Source organism: Dasypus novemcinctus, chromosome 27, assembly GCF_030445035.2.
Source record: "Dasypus novemcinctus isolate mDasNov1 chromosome 27, mDasNov1.1.hap2, whole genome shotgun sequence".
NCBI lineage: Eukaryota > Metazoa > Chordata > Mammalia > Cingulata > Dasypodidae > Dasypus > Dasypus novemcinctus.
The window spans coordinates 14,731,497-14,749,540 of NC_080699.1; the positions used below are offsets into that span (position 1 = coordinate 14,731,497).

Consider the following 18,044-nt stretch of genomic DNA (forward strand, 5'->3'; position numbering starts at 1 on the left):
GCAGGTGAGATAAGGGCGGATTACTTTGATCTGGTATAGCCTGGCTTTTAGACCTCACTGGAGCTATTCTGTTCTGTTGTGTTCTTAGTCCTGTTATATCCCTGACTCATAAGGATTGTATACCTTCTGGCGGGGAGGGGAGTTGGCAGTTGGGGGTATGGGTATTTACCATGGCCCCTTCACTTTGGCAAGCTCCAATTTCCTAGCACCGTGAGACTACTAAAATCCTCTGCTCTGTAGCTTCCCAGGAGTTACATCCCCCCCGCCCCCCACTCATTTTCCCTGTGAGTGCTCAGGTCAGGAGTTGGCACACTCTTCAAGGGGAAATTGTATGAAGAATTTCAGATTTAGTTTTTCATGATCTCATTTTCTTTGGGATCTTAACATTTAGGCCTGAGGCTGCCACTTCTCATCTGTCTTGTAAATCAGCAAATGCTGTGAGGGGAAAAAGTGGAGGCTAGCATAGAGCTCTCCTCAGGGCCTTTCTAGTCTCTCTGTTAGCCCCTCAAATCCTGGCTGCCTTGGCTGCTCTCTGCCTTCAAATAGGTTTTTGTTTTGTGTTTAATTCAGCTTTTAGAGCTAGTGTTTTAGGCCAAAGGGTTAATCTAAGATAAAAGCAACTCTTCTATGACAGTAATAGGTATCTTTTTTCCTCTGTAATATCTAGTTTCATTTTTAAATTAGAGCTGTTCAACAAATTTTTGTAACTTAATTTCATATAAGTGGGAAAAACATTAATAAGCATTTACAAAAGCCATGATTAGTAGTAAAAATTCAGTTATACTGCTTTCTGAGAAATGTTCTTTAGCTCTTCACTTCTGAATGTAACATTCTCATCCTCACATAATTTATTCTATTTTCACCCCAATTACAACTATGCCCAACAAAATTTTTCTAAGCTTTCCTTACCACTTATAAAGTATATGACTAAACTGTTCATCTTAAGAGTTTCTTAAAACAGTCTTGAAATTTTAATTTTCACCTTAAAACTGTTTTATCAAAAGGTATAGATATCACTACCACATAAGTTAAAAAAAAGGTGGAATAAAAAACAAAAGTGATATATGTATATATAATAGCAAATTAATTGGTACTAATTTAAACTATTTTACATTTCTACTTAGTATAAGCAAGAATAAATTGGTTTCAAGATACTACAGTGTTTGGCATTTGTACTGCAAGATTTCAATTATAATTTTATTCTGCTCAGTAAGTCATCTCTAAGAAAATGGGCAATGCTCATAAATACAAAAATTGTTATATCCAGCAGGCGGTATTCTATCAGTCAGGACAAGAGAACTCTTTTATAAAATTAGGTTAAAAAATGGAGAATGATAATTATATTACCAGTATAAAGAAAAACTCTACAGAAGGTCAAGTATTAATTGATATTTTTGGGAAGCGGACTTCGCCCAATAAATAGGGCGTCCGCCTACCACATGGTAGGTCCGCGGTTCAAACCCCGGGCCTCCTTGCGGGTGGAGCTGGTCCATGTGCAGTGCTGGTGCGTGCAAGGAGTGCCCTGTCATGCAGGGGTGTCCCCCGCGTAGGGGAGCCCCACACACAAGGAGTGTGCCCTGTAAGGAGAGCCACCCAGCGAGAAAGAAAATGCAGCCTGCCCAAGAATGGTGCCACACACACGGAGAGCTGACACAACAAGATGACACAACAAAAATAAACACAGATTCCTGGTGCCGCTGATAATGATAGAAGTGGTCACAGAAGAACACACAGTGAATGGACACAGAGAGCAGACAACTGGGTGGGGGGGGAATGAAGAGGGGAGAGAAATAACTAAAAAATCTTAAAAAAAAAAAATTTTTCCTTTGAGAAAGCCAGAAATTATTATATTCCATTAAATAAGTAATAATGACAAAAGATGTGATTAATATACCATATCTTTTTTTTTTTTTTTTTGAGGGACTGGGGATTGAACCCAGGACCTCACATGTGGAAAGCCAGTGCTTAACCACTGAGTCATATCACCTCCCCTGAGTTATTTGTTTTTCATTTGTTTTGCTTGTTGTTTGCCCTTGTTTTTTTTTCAGGAGGCATCAGGAACTGAACCTGGGACCTCCCATATGGGAAGCAGGAGCTCAACTGCTTGAGTCCCATCCACTCCCTATATTATATCTTTTTAAGTCCCACATACACTTTTCATCTCAGAGGGGACAATTCTGACTTTTATGCTCTTTGTCTAGAACAGGACCCCAATTTAAGCTGTTATTTGAGTACAGTTCCTAACCTAACATTTTTTTTCCAGATGTTTTTATTTCAGTAGATAGGCTACAAAATGGTGCTGACTAAGTCATTTATAAAGATTTTGTAGCATAATAAATACTAATTTACCTAATAACTGTCACAGATACCAGCAAACTTTTATATTCAAGCCTAAAAGTTACTACAGTACTGAGGACATAACTGATAGGATTCCTCCTTATTGTCAGACTTTGTTTACTGTGTAACAGTGTCATAAAATCCAAAGAAGAAACCTTAGTCCTTTCAAAGCTCCATAATTTTCTGTATTTTCCAGTTGTGGAGGCTTTTCTTTTCTTCAGTTCTTTTTTTTTTTTTTTTTTTTTAAAGATTTATTTATTTATTTTAATTTCCCCCCCTCCCCTGGTTGTCTGTTCTTGGTGTCTGTTTGTTGCGTCTTGTTTCTTTGTCTGCTTTTGTTTCTTTGTCCGCTTCTGTTGTTGTCAGCGGCACGGGAAGTGTGGGCGGCGCCATTCCTGGGCAGGCTGCACTTTCTTTTCACGCTGGGCGGCTTTCCTCATGGGCGCACTCCTTGCGCGTGGGGGCTCCCCCACGCGGGGACACCCTTGCGTGGCACGGCACTCCTTGCGCGCATCAGCACTGCGCATGGCCAGCTCCACACGGGTCGAGGAGGCCCGGGGTTTGAACCACGGACCTCCCATATGGTAGACGGACGCCCTAACCACTGGGCCAAAGTCCGTTTCCCTCTTCAGTTCTTTTTTAGTCACTTGGCTTTTGCAATATTTTTTTGAGGTTTTTGTTTCTTCTCCTTTTCTCTGGCCTCCTTCATCTTGGCCAATTTCCAGGACTGTGTGGCACTTGCTAGGAATGGTGGATTAAGGGCCATTGTTAAGGGCCATTTGTAAGGAAGCCAGATGGATCTTTTGCAGTCCATTCCGCAATGTACTCAGCCCAAGTTGAGTACATTTATATAGTGGTCTTAGGAAAAGTTATGCTTGATTAGTGTTCTGTTTGTCCTGGAATTATAAGAGCGCCAATCCCAGCTTCAGACGACCCTTGGTAGTCTTCTTTAGTTCTGTGGTATACTTCTGAGAGAAGTTTTAAATTCGTCCGGAAGAACTCTTAACCTTACAATTTTAGCTACAATGATAAATTTTTTTTTTTTAAAGATTTGTTGATTTCTCTCCCCTTCCCTCCCCCCCCCCCCCACCCCGGTTGTCTGTTCTCTGTGTCTTATTTGCTGCGTCGTCTTTGTCCGCTTCTGTTGTTGTCAGCGGCACGGGAATCTGTGTTTCTTTTTTTTTTTTTTGCGTCATCTTGTTGTGTCAGCTCTTTGTGTGTGCGGCACCATTCCTGGGCAGGCTGCACTTTCTTTTGTGCTGGGTGGCTCTCCTTACGGGGCGCACTCCTTGCGCATGGGGCTCCCCTATGCGGGGTACACCCCTGCATGGCAGGGCACTCCTTGCGCACATCAGCATTGCGCGTGGGCCAGCTCCACATGGGTCAAGGAGGCCTGGGGTTTGAACCGCGGACCTCCCATGTGGTAGAAGGACACCCTAACCACTGGGCCAAGTCCATCGCCTACAATGATAGTTATTGCCTAGCTTGATTATTTCATTAGGGTTTGCAGAATTTTTTTTTTTCTTTCAAATTCTACTCAATTTATTCATTTTTTTAAAAAGATATTACATTAAAAAAAAAAAATGAGGTCCCCATTCGGCCCCACCCCACCACTCCCCCCCCAATAACACTCTCCCCCATCATCATGTCATATCCATTGCGTCTGGTGAGTACATTTCCGGGCATCGCTGCACCCCATGTCCCGTGTTCCATACCATAGCCCACACTTTCCCACGTTCCATCCAGTGGGCCATGGAAGGACATACAACATCCGGCAATTGTCCCTGGGGCACTACCCAGGATAACTCTAAGTCCCGAGAATGCCTCCACATCTCATCTCTTCCTCCCCTTCCCCACACCTAGCAGCCACCATGGCCACTTTTTCCACATCAATGCCACATTTTCTCGATTATTAACCACAATAGTTCATGAATAGAATATCATTAAGTCCACTCTGATCCTTACTGTATTCCTCCTTCCTGTGGACCTTGGCTTGGTTGTGTCCATTCCATATCTATGTCAAGAGGGGGTTTAGATTCCACATGGATATTGGATGGGTTTGCAGAATTGTGATAATAAGATTCTGTCATTTCTTCATTAGTTGGAGTACTTTTTTTTTTCCTTTCCAAAAAGCTTTCCTATATCAACTATTTGATTATCGGAGGTACAGTTTTTACAGGCCAGTATTCCAGAGTATTTGCCTTATTTTTGACTTTATTTACTAAATTTTCAACTGAGTTGGCTTCTACTTAACTCATAGACTTAAACATATATATTCTTTTTGTCTTTGAATTAAGAGAAATTATTTTTTTGAATACTCAGTCTTATATCATCTTTAAGTTTGCCTAAGTGGGAGATTGTTCAAATTGTTACCTGGATCTTTTGACACACCAAGTAGTCTTTGGCCTCCTGGTTTTTTTGCTGTTCTAAGTTCATCTGACACATTGTCTGCTCATGTAAAATCTTTTAGCAGCATAGGTTATTTGAAACCATGGTCTATGTGCTAGTGGGATGGGCATTGGGTTAGGATTTTCGTTGGACGGAGTCTTTTTTTCTAAAGAGAAAACATCATGAGTCCAGTGATATTTACAAATCAAATTTATTTTACAATGTTTTTATTCAACCTCTTTGATTTTCATATGCCAAACATCTTGATTACCAATGACTTATTTCATCTGATCAAAGGAACTTTTTCATGCAATTTAGGATCTCACAGCTTTATTGAGTCATTTCATGAACCAGGCAGCATCCCATTCAGAAAGTAGAAGGAAACTCATGTAGGGCAGAAGCAAGTGAGGAAATGTTCTGATAGGCTGACATTGTTTCCATTTTACATCTGTCTTACAGAGTGGAAAGCAGATACGCATTGATTAATATGGTATGGTTATACAGTCTGAGGAGCTATTTCTACTGGACTTAAACTAGTTTTATCACCAGGTAATGCTTTTCAGCAACCCAAGCACTGCTTTTCAGTAACCCCATAGAGTATGTTCTTTTTTCTCAGACCTCGTCCTGTCAGTTGTTTTATCTTCTGGAGAAACCCTTCTCTGATAGGGGGTCTACCCCCCACCCCTGGCTATGCCTAATGGAGGAGGCCATTTATTTTACTTAACACATCTATCAGTCAATATGTCTATAATTTCAGGACAATACTACCAATATTACTAAAAAAAAAATATGATTGCTTGAAAAAAGTTTGATTGCTTTGCAGTTCTTCTTTTCCTTAGATATCCCAGTAAGGATGTAACAGTCAAATTCCTTTGAAATAATTCCTCTGTGACATTAAGCCATCAACTTAATACACATTTCGGGCTCATTTGTTTTCACTTTTTAAAAAAAATTCAAATTCCTTTCTGTTCACCATATTCTCTTAGGGAACAGAGTGGAATTAATTTGAATTTAAAAACAAATGGAAAATTTTTTTTTTAATGTTTAGTTTGTCTGCCTTTCTTGATATAAACACATACCTGTAAGGGTTTGTGTGTGTGTGTCTGTTCATGTATGTATGTATGCGTGGAAATACACATGTATTTGTATACACCCACATTGATAGTTTTATACTCTATGTACTAATCTCTTCCTTTGCTCTTTGCTTCTTTCACTTAACAATATATTCTAGAGCTCACTCCATAGCATTATATGGATAGATTCCTCATGCTTTTCTTACTTTTGTGTGATACTTAATTGTGTGGTTGTACAGTAGCTCACTCTGCAATTTCCCTGTTGATGCATATTTGGCTTGTTTTTCTTTTCTCTTTCTACTTTATATGTAGTGTCATGTCTTTTTGTATTTTTTTAAAAAAATTCCAGTACTTACAGCTTCTTTTCATTTTTCATCCCAATGGTTTATCCAGCTTGATCAACCCATGACTTTGTATGACTTTTGATAGTGTCCCCTAAACAGTTACACTATTAGGGGATAAAGATTCACAATTCCAAAATGATTTATGAATATTTTTTAACAGTGGCAACATATTTAGAATAAGTTTGTAACTTTACAAAGTGCTACTTTGAAGAACAATATTCATTTGTGTGTATATTGTGAATAAATATTTTAAAAGCTACACTACTTTATTACAGTACTTGTTATAGTAATAAAAGCAATTATATACATGTACTTATTCAGTCAAACTTCAGCTAATTATAAAATTTTAGTTTAGCATATTAGAAGTTGAGTTAACTCTTTTAGTCTATGACTTAGTTTGTAGCTAATTGTTCAAAATTGTACTCTTTTCCTGTAATGAGTAACTATCACCTCTTATACGTTAACTACTCAGAGGCTCATTCATTCTTCTAAGTGACTATAGAAGATCTATAATAAATATCATCTTTTACTTCTAAATTAAGTAGTGACTCAGGAAATTATGACAGAAGAAAAGTTAATATGAGAGAGGAAGAAAAAAAGGAAAAGAAGGGGTAAAAAAAAAAAAAAAGAGCTCTAGTCTGAAAGGAAGCTCTAGCAGAAATTTTATTTAGCCAGAAGGGAACTGATCCAGAACATACTCAGTGAAAAATTTTCATCAGAAACATAACATAAACAAAGACATCTGGAGAAGATATTAAAGTACTGGTTCTTTTTAACTGTAGGTTCTTTGCAGACATAAGAACATAATGATTGTACTAAATTAAGTGAAGCAGAGAATAGGGATTTTTAAAAAAAACTTCCTAACATGTTTATTCTTGCCTCCACACTGGGTGGAGATGAAGTGATATTTTTCTCAGTATCCCACACATTTTATTATAAACTTCTTTCCTTCTATGATTTTCCTTGAATTTCTCTGTCTACACCAAATAAAAAAATTAGACCATTTTCTGATTTATATAGAAATGCCAGTGCAAAGAATCAAAAATATTGTTAGAATATCAGAGAAAATAGAGAGAGAAAAAAATGAAAATTTCCTGGATTGTGACATGGCTGTCAACAGCTGTAATGTCACATTTAACTAATGGCACTTTCAACCCACTTCCTATCCTATACTCTGTCATTCTTTTTTTTTTTTTTATGATTTATTTTTTATTTTTCTCTCCTCCCCCTGCCGTTGTCTGCTCTCTGTGTCTGTTTGCTGTGAGTTCTTCTATGTCTGCTTGTATTCTTGCCAGTGGCACCAGTAATCTATAATCTGTCTCTTTTTTGTTGCGTCATCTTGCTGCGTTAGCTTTCTGTGTGTGTGGTGCCACTCCTGGGTGGGCTGTGCTTTTTTCACGTGGTGTGTCTCTCCTTGTATGGTGTACTCCTTGCCCATGGGATTCTCCTATATGGGGGACACCCCTGCTTATCATGGCACTCCTTGCGTGTATCAGTGCTGTGTGTGGGCCAGCTTACCACACGGGTCAGGAGGCCCTGGGTTTGAACCCTGGACCTCCCATATGGTAGATGGACGCTTTCTCAGTTGAGCCAGATCTACTTCCCTCATTCTTTCTTATATGGTCTTTATGCAAATATTTAGTTACTATTTTGGGAAGGGATAATAGAGACATTTTTTATAGTTTTTTCCCCCATGTCCTATATCTTCATCCAGCAACTTCCTTTTTGGGTTTTCTGTGACCTTTTCCCCACTTTAATATGAATGATAATCATTTTTCTAAGTCATTTACGTAGGTTATCGGGTTTCCAAAGATGCTAGTTTTATGAAAATTTACTAAGAAAAATATTCCTCAAATGTGTCTTAAGATAAACGTTCTTCTCTGTCAACAATACTTTATCCAGTTTATTCAGCTTAATTATGGACCAACAAAATGTTCTCTTTCAAAATATTATTTTATACTTATTACTGCCAGAGCCAGTAATCCTTAGTCTTCAGAGAAATACATCCCATAAAGTCTTAGAGTTTGTGAAAAAGAGGTATATATCACTGAGTCAGGATGTACTTGAAATGGACTGGAGGGTATTTTAGGTTTTGTGTGAATAGTAGCATCTTGACTTTAGGAAGGATATGTTTTAAAGTCCTTTGTAATCAAATTATGAGTATCAATTATGAGTATGAGTGTATATATATATGTATATAATTTTCCCCTTAAAATGTTGAGGATAATAAGCTTGTTTGAGATATAGCTACCAGATGTTTGGATATGCTCGTTCTCTAGGAAAGGACATGAGCCTTGCTACAGATAGGGTTTACATTTGAAACTCAATACAATGACAAAAATTATTAACCTTTTAAGTTGTTTGAAAGTAGTTGAAACTGTGATATTAAATCTTTAATGCCAAGAGAGTTTCTTCTTCTTTTCTTTTTAATTTTTTTTTTGCATTGTTAAGACTATATCCAGAGTATATAGTATACATAATATATAGTCTTTTTTTTTTAGAATCAATTTTATTTAAACATATTCATAAACCATACACTCCCTCTAAAGTGTATAATCAAGGCATTTGGTGTAATCACAGAGTTGTGCATTCATCACTTCAGTCAATATTACGGCATTTTTATTACTCCATAAAACAACAAACAAAACCAAAAAAGAAACATCCTAAACCTTAGTAGTCACCTCTCAATTTCTATCCTCCCTCTGCCATACATAACTGCTAATCTCTTTCCATCTGTATAATTTATTTGTAATTCCATTTTGTATAGATGGAATCAAACAATATGTAGTACTTCTTGTCTAGTTTCTTTCACTCAGCATACTTTTTTTTTTAAACCATTGATGGAATATTACTAATAGATTACTATACATTACTGTCCATAGTTTGCTTTGGTTGTATTTTTGTCCAAATATCAGCTTGTTAATTAACATTTTGTAATTGTTTTGTTTCAAAGAAAAACATTCTTACATATGCACTATTAACCATACTCATTTTTCACAAGAGGGTTCTCTATGCTATACAGACCCATTTTTTTTAGCTTCTAGTGGTATACATGACCTTAGAGTCTTTTTTCTTTGAACCACTATCATACTCATACATTAGTGTTGCTAATTACAAACACTATGATATGCTTTCACCATTTCTATTCATTTCCAAATATTTATAAATAACTTCTACCAATTCTTCCCAGATTAAACCTCAGCTTTCCATCCTCTAACCTCATTCTATCTTCTGGTGACATATATTCTAGCTATTAACTCTATGAATTTGCTCTTTATATTCAGTTCATAATAGTGAAATCACACAATATATGTCCTTTCGTGCTTGACTTGCTTCACTCAAAATAATGTCCTCCAGGTTCATATGCTGTCATATGCTTCAAGACTTCATTTCTTCTTACAGCTGCATAATATTCCATTGTGTGTTATTCCATAGTTTGTTTATCCATTCATCAGTTGATGGACACCTGGGTTGTTTCCATCTTTTTCAATCGTGAATAAGGCCACTGTGAACATTGGTATGCAGATGTCTGTTCACGTCACTGCTCTTCAGCTCTTCTGGGTATATACCTAGCAGTGGTATTGCCAGGTCAAATGGCAGATCTATAGCTAACTTCCTTAGGAACTGCCGAACAGTCCTCCACAGAGGCTGTACCATTCTGTATTCCCACTAACAGTGAGTAAGCATTCCTATGTCTCTGCATTCTCTCCAATACTTGTAGTTTTCTGATTTTTTAATGGTGGCAGTTCTAATAGGTATGAAATAATATTTCATTGTAGCTTTAATTTGCATTTCCCTAATTGCTAGTGATGTTGAACATCTTTTCATGTGTTTTTTTGCTATTTGTATTTCCTTTTTGGAAAAATGTCTATTCAAGTCTTTTGCCCATTTAAAAAAAATTCTGGTTGTTTTTATTGTTGATTTGTAGCATCTCTTTATATATCATAGATATTAAACATTATTGGATATGTAATTTCCAAATATTTTCTCCCATTGAGTAGGTTGCCTTTTTACTCTCTTAACAAAAAGTCCTTCGAAGTGCAAAAGTGTTTAATTTTGAGGCTGTCCCATTTATCTATTTTTTTCTTTTGTTGCTCATGCTTTGGGTGTAAGATCCAAGACCACCACCTACCACAGGATCTTGAAGACATTACTCTACATTATCTTCTAGGAGTTTTATGGTCCTGATTTTTATGTTTAGGTCTTTGATCCATTTTGAGTTGATTCTCGTATAGAGTGTGAGATAGAGGTCCTCTCATTCTTTTGATTATGGATTTCCAGTTTACTATAAAGGTAGCACTTTTTCCTTTGGATATTTATTTATTTATTTATGGTCTCTCGCTCTCTCTTTGTTGCATCTTCCTTTTTGTGTAGTTGATCTTGTGATGTATCTGGCTGATTCCATTCTCATTTATGTTTCTCTGTATTTTTAAAATATTTTCTTTGTGGTTACCCTGGGGTTTGTAGTACATAACTACATCTATAACCTACAAGTTTGAAAATGTGTACCAACTTAGCTTCAAGAGCATATACCTTCTCTGTTCCCAAATCCCTTTCTTTCCCTTCTTTATGTGGTTTTGGTCTCACGTTACCTCTTTATAGTTTCCTGCTCATTATGAGGAAAAGGCTTTTCTTATTTGTATTCTGGACCGTTGTAGGAATTAAAAAGTAGAATTGTATGTTGAGGATACAGTACTATTGGGTTTTGCATTTACCTTTTTAGTTTCCCTTAGTGAAGACTGTCATTTCATCACACTTTTCCAAGCCACTCTCTTGTCTTTTCCTTTGAGCTACAGAACTTCCTCTTGTAATTCTTGTAGGGCAGGTCGTAGATTGATGAACTCTTTGAGTTTTGTCTGTGAATTTTTGGCTGGCAGTTTTTCTCTTTCCGTACCTTAAATATATCATACCACCATCTTCTTGTCTCCATGTTTTCTTATGCGAATTCGGCACTTAGGCTTTTTATATATATATATTTTTTTGAGGTACTGAGGGTCGGGGATTGAACCTGGGACTTCATATATGAGAGGCCAGCACACAACCACTGAACCACACTCAAGGGAGTTGTTGTTTTTTGTTTGTTTTGCTTGTTTGTTTTAAGAGGCACTGGAAACAGAACCCAGGACCTACCATGTGGGAAGCAGGTGCTCAACTGCTTGAGCCACATCTGCTCCCTGGCACTTAGTCTTATTGAAGATCCTTTGTATGTGACAAATTGCTTTTCTCTTGCTGCTTTCAGAATTTTCTTTGTCTTTGGCATTTGACGTTCTGATCAGTATGTGCCTTGGAGTAAGTAGGTCTATTAGGGTTTGTTACGTTTGGAATACATTGTGCTTCTTGAACATGTATATTTGTTATTCATAAGAGTTGGGAAATTTTTGGCCTTTGGTTGAGAAAATATTCTCTGCTCGTTTTGCCTTTTCTTCTCCTTCTGGGATACCTGTGATTTGTATGCTTATATGCTTTATGCTGTCAGTCAAATCCCTGTGACACTGTTCAATTTTTTCTGTTCTTTATCTTTTCTTCTGACTGCATGGTTTCAATTGTCTTCTAGTTCACTGTTTCTTCTGCTTGTTCAAATCTGCTATTGGTGTGTTTTTAATCTCCAGTATTGTGCCTTTCATTCCCATAGTTTTCCGTTTTTTGTAAGGTTTCAAATTTCCCTTATGCTTACACATTTTCTACTTAATATCCTTTAGCTCTAAATCAATATTTTTTCTTCATCTCCTTGAATTGGTTTAGGAGATTTGTTTGAACTCTTTTGATTAGTTCCAAATTCTTTGTCCCCTCTGAAGTTTTAGTTTGTTCCCTTGACTGAGCTATATCTTCCTGTTTCTTAAGTATGGCCTGTAATTTTTTTGCTAATGTCTGGGTATGTTAGTTTGCTGAAGGCTGCCAATACAGTATACCAGAAATGTGTTGACTTTCATAAGGGGGATTTATTAGGGTAAAAACTTACAGTTCTGAGGCTCTGAAAATGTCTAAATCAAGGCATCATCAGAGATTCTTTCTCACCAAAGGTTGGCTGCCATTGGGATCCTGGGCTCCTGCCATGTGGCAAGGCAAAATGTTAGCTCTCCATCTTGGTCTTTCCTTCTCTGGGCATCTTTCTCTCCAGGCTCAGTCGGGGGTGATCAAGCAAATGATAGGCTAGTTTCTTCAGCCTTGAACTGCCCCATGGTCCTAACCTTTTGGGGGCCCTCTTTCTTTGCCACTGAGTTCTGCTAATTCCAGCTTCCTGTCTCTGGGGCTTCTCCCGGCTTCTGGGGGCTTCTTTGTATTTTTGCGACCTCAGACGAGCCTCTTTGGCAGGGTCACAATGGCAGCTTCCTTTCTTTGTGTGTTTTTGCTTTCAGTTTCTCAGTTTATATAAGACTCTTGAAGAGGGCGGAGACCTAATCTGGGTTGTGCCTCACTGATGTAGTCCAGTCAAAGCTCTTAAAGTGATATAATCAAAGATCCCTTAAGTGAATCTAATGCAATCAGTGGGTCTCACACTCACAGGAGTTTATTAATTTTAAGAACATCCTTTTCTGGGATTAAGAAAAGAATTTCAAACGGTCGGAGTGGGTATCCGATTATTTTGATGTGTTATGTCTGAAGGCCAGTTTCTCCCTCTTATATAGGGTTTTATTCTTGATTGGCTTAGTGTTGTTGCTTTTCTTTGATACTTAGTCCAATTTATTCTGGACCTTTGGAGGAGCCCGTGTTTAACTGTTCAGATTTTCTCAGCTCTTCTTCTGTTTCTTGACCTGGACATGTGGTAGAATTTTTAGGATTGTACTTTTTGTGCTGTTGTTTGTCCTCCAGGAGAAAGTTTTCTTTCCTATGTTCCCTCTCCAGAACTTTTTTTATCATTTCTGTTTGTTACTGTGCAGAGATTTTCCCCAACTCCTATGATTAGTTTATTCTGTGTTCCCATTTCCCATGCTTTTCAGTTCTTGACCCATCCTGTCTTACTACAGTATAGCCAGCCAACCCCCCACCCTACCCCACTCCCTTTTTTTTTTTGGGGGGGGGGGGGTCTCTGTGAGGCTTTTCTTCCTGGTTTGGATATCCTGTCCTGGGTACCCAGATGTGGCCAATCTGAAAAGATCTGTTATGCATTTAGGTGGTCTAACCAATAGACTGGACTAAGTGTGTGTACCTCTTAACCACAGTTCTGCTACTTTCCGTCTGTCTGTCTCTTTCCCTTTGTCCTGTGGACCCTTTTATATGAGGCACTTGTCAGCGACTTATGCTCCACACTGGGTCCCTATGGACTTTGGTCGCTGCACCTGGATATGCATGAGGCTTCTAAACTGCTGCTGTGGGTAGCCCTATACTCTGCATCCATGCAGGCGGGTCCTGGGCTGTGCTGCCTCTTTGTGACACTCAAGCTGCGTGGGCCCCTTGTTATGGGGAGGGGTCCAGACTGTTGGGTCTGGAAAGAAAATCTCCTACCTGATATTGGAGATTATTTTTCCTTTTCTTTGATTTAACGTTTGTGGAGTCCTTCTCCAATCTCTATTGTACTCCAGAGTTATAATCAAGTGAGATTTGTTATTTTATTTGTTGCTTTTGAAAGGAGACTTATCCATTGTGCCATGTTGATAACATCACCTTTACAAATGTGTGTACCTCTGTAACCCAAACCCTTCATAATATGTAGAATATTACCATCTGCTCAGCGAGTTTCCTCATGCCCATTCACAATCTCTGCCATCTTTCAGAGGCAACCACTGTTGGCATGTATATTTTTGATGTATATTTGTAAAGGTTTTCAATGTATTTTAGTTATGTGTTTAATTCATTTCCTGAGGGACAATAAAAAAGGAAGGATTTGTTTAGGAGGAGCATTTGTTTAGGAGATGGACTATTGTTAAAATTTAAGTAGCTTTTTTTTGGTCAGAATTTCAAAGTTGCCAACATGGCAAATTTTTAATGCTTTTGTTCCTCTTAATTTTACAAGCACTCCTGCCACTTTGGAACAGAACTACATAATTTGTGAGCTGCAGCAAAAAATAAATGTGCTATATTCCTTTTTGAGAAGCCACCTGAAGAAGAAGAGTATTGTATTTTTCTCCAGTTGTAAAGAGGTACTGAATGTTTATTTTCCCTTCTGATCTTATTCATGTTGAATCATCCCTGTTGAAATATCAAATGTCTGATAGACAAGTAGTAATTTTTGTACTATATGAGAAATGCAATTCTAGGTACGATGAAGGAGCTGTCGATGATGAGATCTTATGTCTTTGTTCTAAAGGAACTTGTGGATGAGACTTAGCCTTCATTAGGACAGAAACTATCTGTCTTTAGTTAAGAATTTTTAACATCTGGGACACTATTAGGAACATAGGAACATTTTAAATTCCTTTCTAGAACCTACATAGTCCCAGTGAATGTTGGTAGAAAAAACTATTGAATGGGTAGGTTAAGCAAAGGTCTTTATAATCTGATATCACACACTACTCTCCATCACTTATGATCTGAATATGCTATTTATTTCCATGCCTCATGTCTTTGTTCACATTGATCTCTCTCTCTGGAATGCCCTCCCTGCAAACCTTCACCCTAAAGCTGGGGAAATATTTAGTAACCTATAAGGCTAAGCTCAATTATTATACTGAAAGTCCTTTCCTGACTCCTACCAATCAGTCCCCTTTTTAGAATCCATTGCTCCCTCCCTTACCCTTCTGTAGCACTTTGTTTATACCTTTTATTTATTTAGTAAGTAAACATTTCTTAAAAACTAGCCGTGTGTTAGGAATCAGGGATTCAGAGATATATAAGAAAACTGGGTCCTGTCCCTCAATGAGAAGGGATCATAGTCCATTTTTGTGCATGAATTTCCTTTACCTCTATTTCAGATTTCCTGGTGACATATATAGGTATTAGGCTATATAGTAGATTGATTTTAGATTTATGCTTTTGGAATAACTTAACATGATAAAAATGCAGGTGAGTTTCCCCAAGGTTTGGGGAAGATAAGTGGTAGTCTGTTTTTGTTAGGGTTCAGTGTCTTTCCACATCGTTCTGATTTCTGATTTTTTTTTTTTAAGCCTATTTTAGATTTTCAGAAATTCATGTCTACTAAAGAAGGAATTTTTTTTTTCGTGGTATCTAGATCCTTGAAATAACTGAGACTTTTCTGCTTAAAGTTTGTTTTCTGTAATACTCGAATAGGCTTTTTCCTTTTATTACAGCAGATCAAGTGTCCTTACTTTTATCTATGACTGACTCTTCCAGATCCCTTCCTCTCATTTGTACAAGGCTTTGCTGCTGCAATATGTCCTTTCTCTCCTGCATCTTTTTTTCTCCTAGTGATTCTTTCATTTGTCCATGCTAAGAAGAAAACACAAACTCTACACTCCTTTCCAGTCACTACTCTGTAGATTTATCTCTACTTGCTGATTTACTTCCTCATCTCCTAGTCTCTCCTTAGCCTCTGTTGAATCAGCCTGTTTCAGGAGACTCAGTGGTTATCTACCATTTCTTATCTTACTTGGCCTCTTAGAAGCTTTCAGTATTGTTGAACATTCCCTTTCTTGAAACAGTTCTTTAGATTTCTGTGACTCCACACTTATTCACTTGTTTTTCCCCTGACTTTCTCTCTGCTTTGTGTTAACCTCCTTTGCTGGGTTCTCCTCCTCTACTTGACCAGTACAATTTGGAGTGCCTTACACCTCTGTACTCTGCACTTTTTCTATCATACTATCTCATCCAGTTTCATGGCTTTAAAGCCCACCCATATACTAACAACTTCCAAATCTACATCTTAAGCCTTGGCCTCTTTCTTTTTTTTTTTTTTTTTAAGTTTTTCTTTCTTTCTTTCTTTCCCCCACCCTGGTTGTCTGTTCTTTCTATTTGCTGCGTCTGTCTTCTTTGTCCACTTCTGTTGTTGTCAGCTGCACGGGAATCTCTGTTTCTTTTTGTTGTTGTCATCTTGCTGAGTCAGCTCTCCGTGTGAGTGGCGCCATTCTTGGGCAGGCTGCACTTTTGCGCTGGGCGGCTCTCCTTACGGGGTGCACTCCTTACGCGTGGGGTTCCCCTACGCGGGGGACACCTCTGTGTGGCACGGCACTCCTTGCATGCATCAGCACTGCACATGGGCCAGCTCCACATGGGTCAAGAGACCTGGGGTTTGAACCGCAGATCTTCCATGTGGTAGACAGGTGCCCTAAGCACTGGGCCAAGTCTGCTTCCCTTGGCCTCTTTCTTGAGCTCCAGACTTATGTATCCACCTGACTACTGGATTTTTATCCTTGAGTGATGCTAAATAGCATCTCAGATTTAACATGGAACAAACAACTTAAGATTTCCTATCCCTAGATCTGCTCTTATCAACTCTTTTCCCATTTCAATAATCAACTGAATTCCTAATTTCTCTCTTCCTTCATACCATATCCTATCGAGAAAAACTTGTTAGGTCTCCCACTTCCCACCACCTCATGCTACAGTGCATTCTGAGCCATACTTATTGTTTTCTTAGTCTCCTAATTGATCTCCCCATTTCCTCACTTTTTTTCTTAAAGTTCTTCTACATCATTCCAGAATTGTTACCGGATTTTATCTAGGTTCTTGGCTATGCTGCAGAAATAAATTTCAAAAGCATGCTGGGTGAGTTAGGCCAGTAATTTATTCAGGTAGGGAGGGAAGAGAAATGGGAGAAAATAACAGAAAATAACAGAGCAGGCGTCCCAGGTAGAGAGGAAGGGAGTTGAAAAGTGATGAAGAGGGCTGATTTACAAGCTACAATTCCCCATTATAGATTATAAATCCCCAGGGTTACTTGCGTGGCCACATGGCAGAGGAATAATGGCAAAAGAGGCACAAAGAGGGCAGGGAACAGGTCCAGAGGCAGGAGAGCAGGGTGAAAAGCTCACCCTCCGGTTTGTGCCTGGCTTTTAAACTAAATTATTCCACCCCTTTGCTAATGGCAGGGGAGGGGGTTACAGCCATTTTCTGTTTTGCTTGATTACCCCACCTATCAGTCTCTTGGTGAGGACCCAATGATAAAGTTCCTAGACAATATCTGTGCTTTTCCTTGTTCTCAGGAAGGAGTCTTTGTTCTGGATAGCAGAATCCTGGGAGTGGGGTTTCTCCAGCAGCTGTCACCCTATCTTATTAGCCTGCTTCAGAACGATCTATGAAAAGTGGAAACTGGAATATGCTGTTTGCTTAAAACTCTCCAGTGACTTTTCATATAAGCTAGAATGAAAATTTAAACTCCTTTCTAGACCCTACATAGTCTTATTCTGCAGATCTCTTTCTCCTTAGCTAGGTAAAGAGCAGGAATTCAAGGTAAGTCTTAATTCAAGGGATGCAGATTGTAGGAAGTTTTTATGGACTCAGTTTAAATCTTTCTAATTTTCCATATGTATTTTTTTCTAAGATTGATTTGCCTGGAAGTGCTTCTGTGTCTGCAGTTCTCCTTTCCCATCTCCCTTTCATCGTTGCCCTTTCTACAACTTTATAAAAGAAATGAAAGTCCATTGTCTTAGTTTGCCGAAGGGGTACCCATGCAAAGTACTAGAAATCTGTTGGCTTTATGATGGGGATTTCTTTGGGGTAAAAGCTTACAGTTCCAAGGCTGTGAGAAGTCCAAATTAAGAGAGGCTTTCTTACAAAGTTAGCTACTGTTGATCTTGGCATGTTGCCATGTGGTAAAGCAAGATGACTGACTATCTCTGCCCAGGTTTTTCTTCTCTGGCTTCCTCAGCTCAGCTGCTTTGCTTTCTTCCTGATTTCAACTACAAGCTGGTATAGGGCTTGTCTCTTAGGGCTTCCTGTATCGGTCTTGGCTGTTCTGCTATCTTCCCAAATTCAGCTGTAAGCTATCATGCAAATGGCTTCTCTGTCCCCAGGGCCTCAGACGTTTGAGCCTTCTTTCTGTCACATGGTGGGATAAAAAAATGACAGA

The 18,044-nt window shown here is 38.4% G+C and overlaps 1 protein-coding gene across 1 annotated transcript in view; it reads left to right on the forward strand.

Annotated features, from left to right (window-relative positions):
• Positions 1-18,044, forward strand: part of DDX10 (DEAD-box helicase 10) — a 366,232-nt gene that overhangs the window by 39,628 nt on the left and 308,560 nt on the right. The window contains exon 7 of the mRNA XM_058289407.2: positions 14,094-14,220. Coding sequence (XP_058145390.1) covers positions 14,094-14,220 — 127 coding nt within the window. The remainder of the gene's footprint in view (positions 1-14,093; positions 14,221-18,044) is intronic.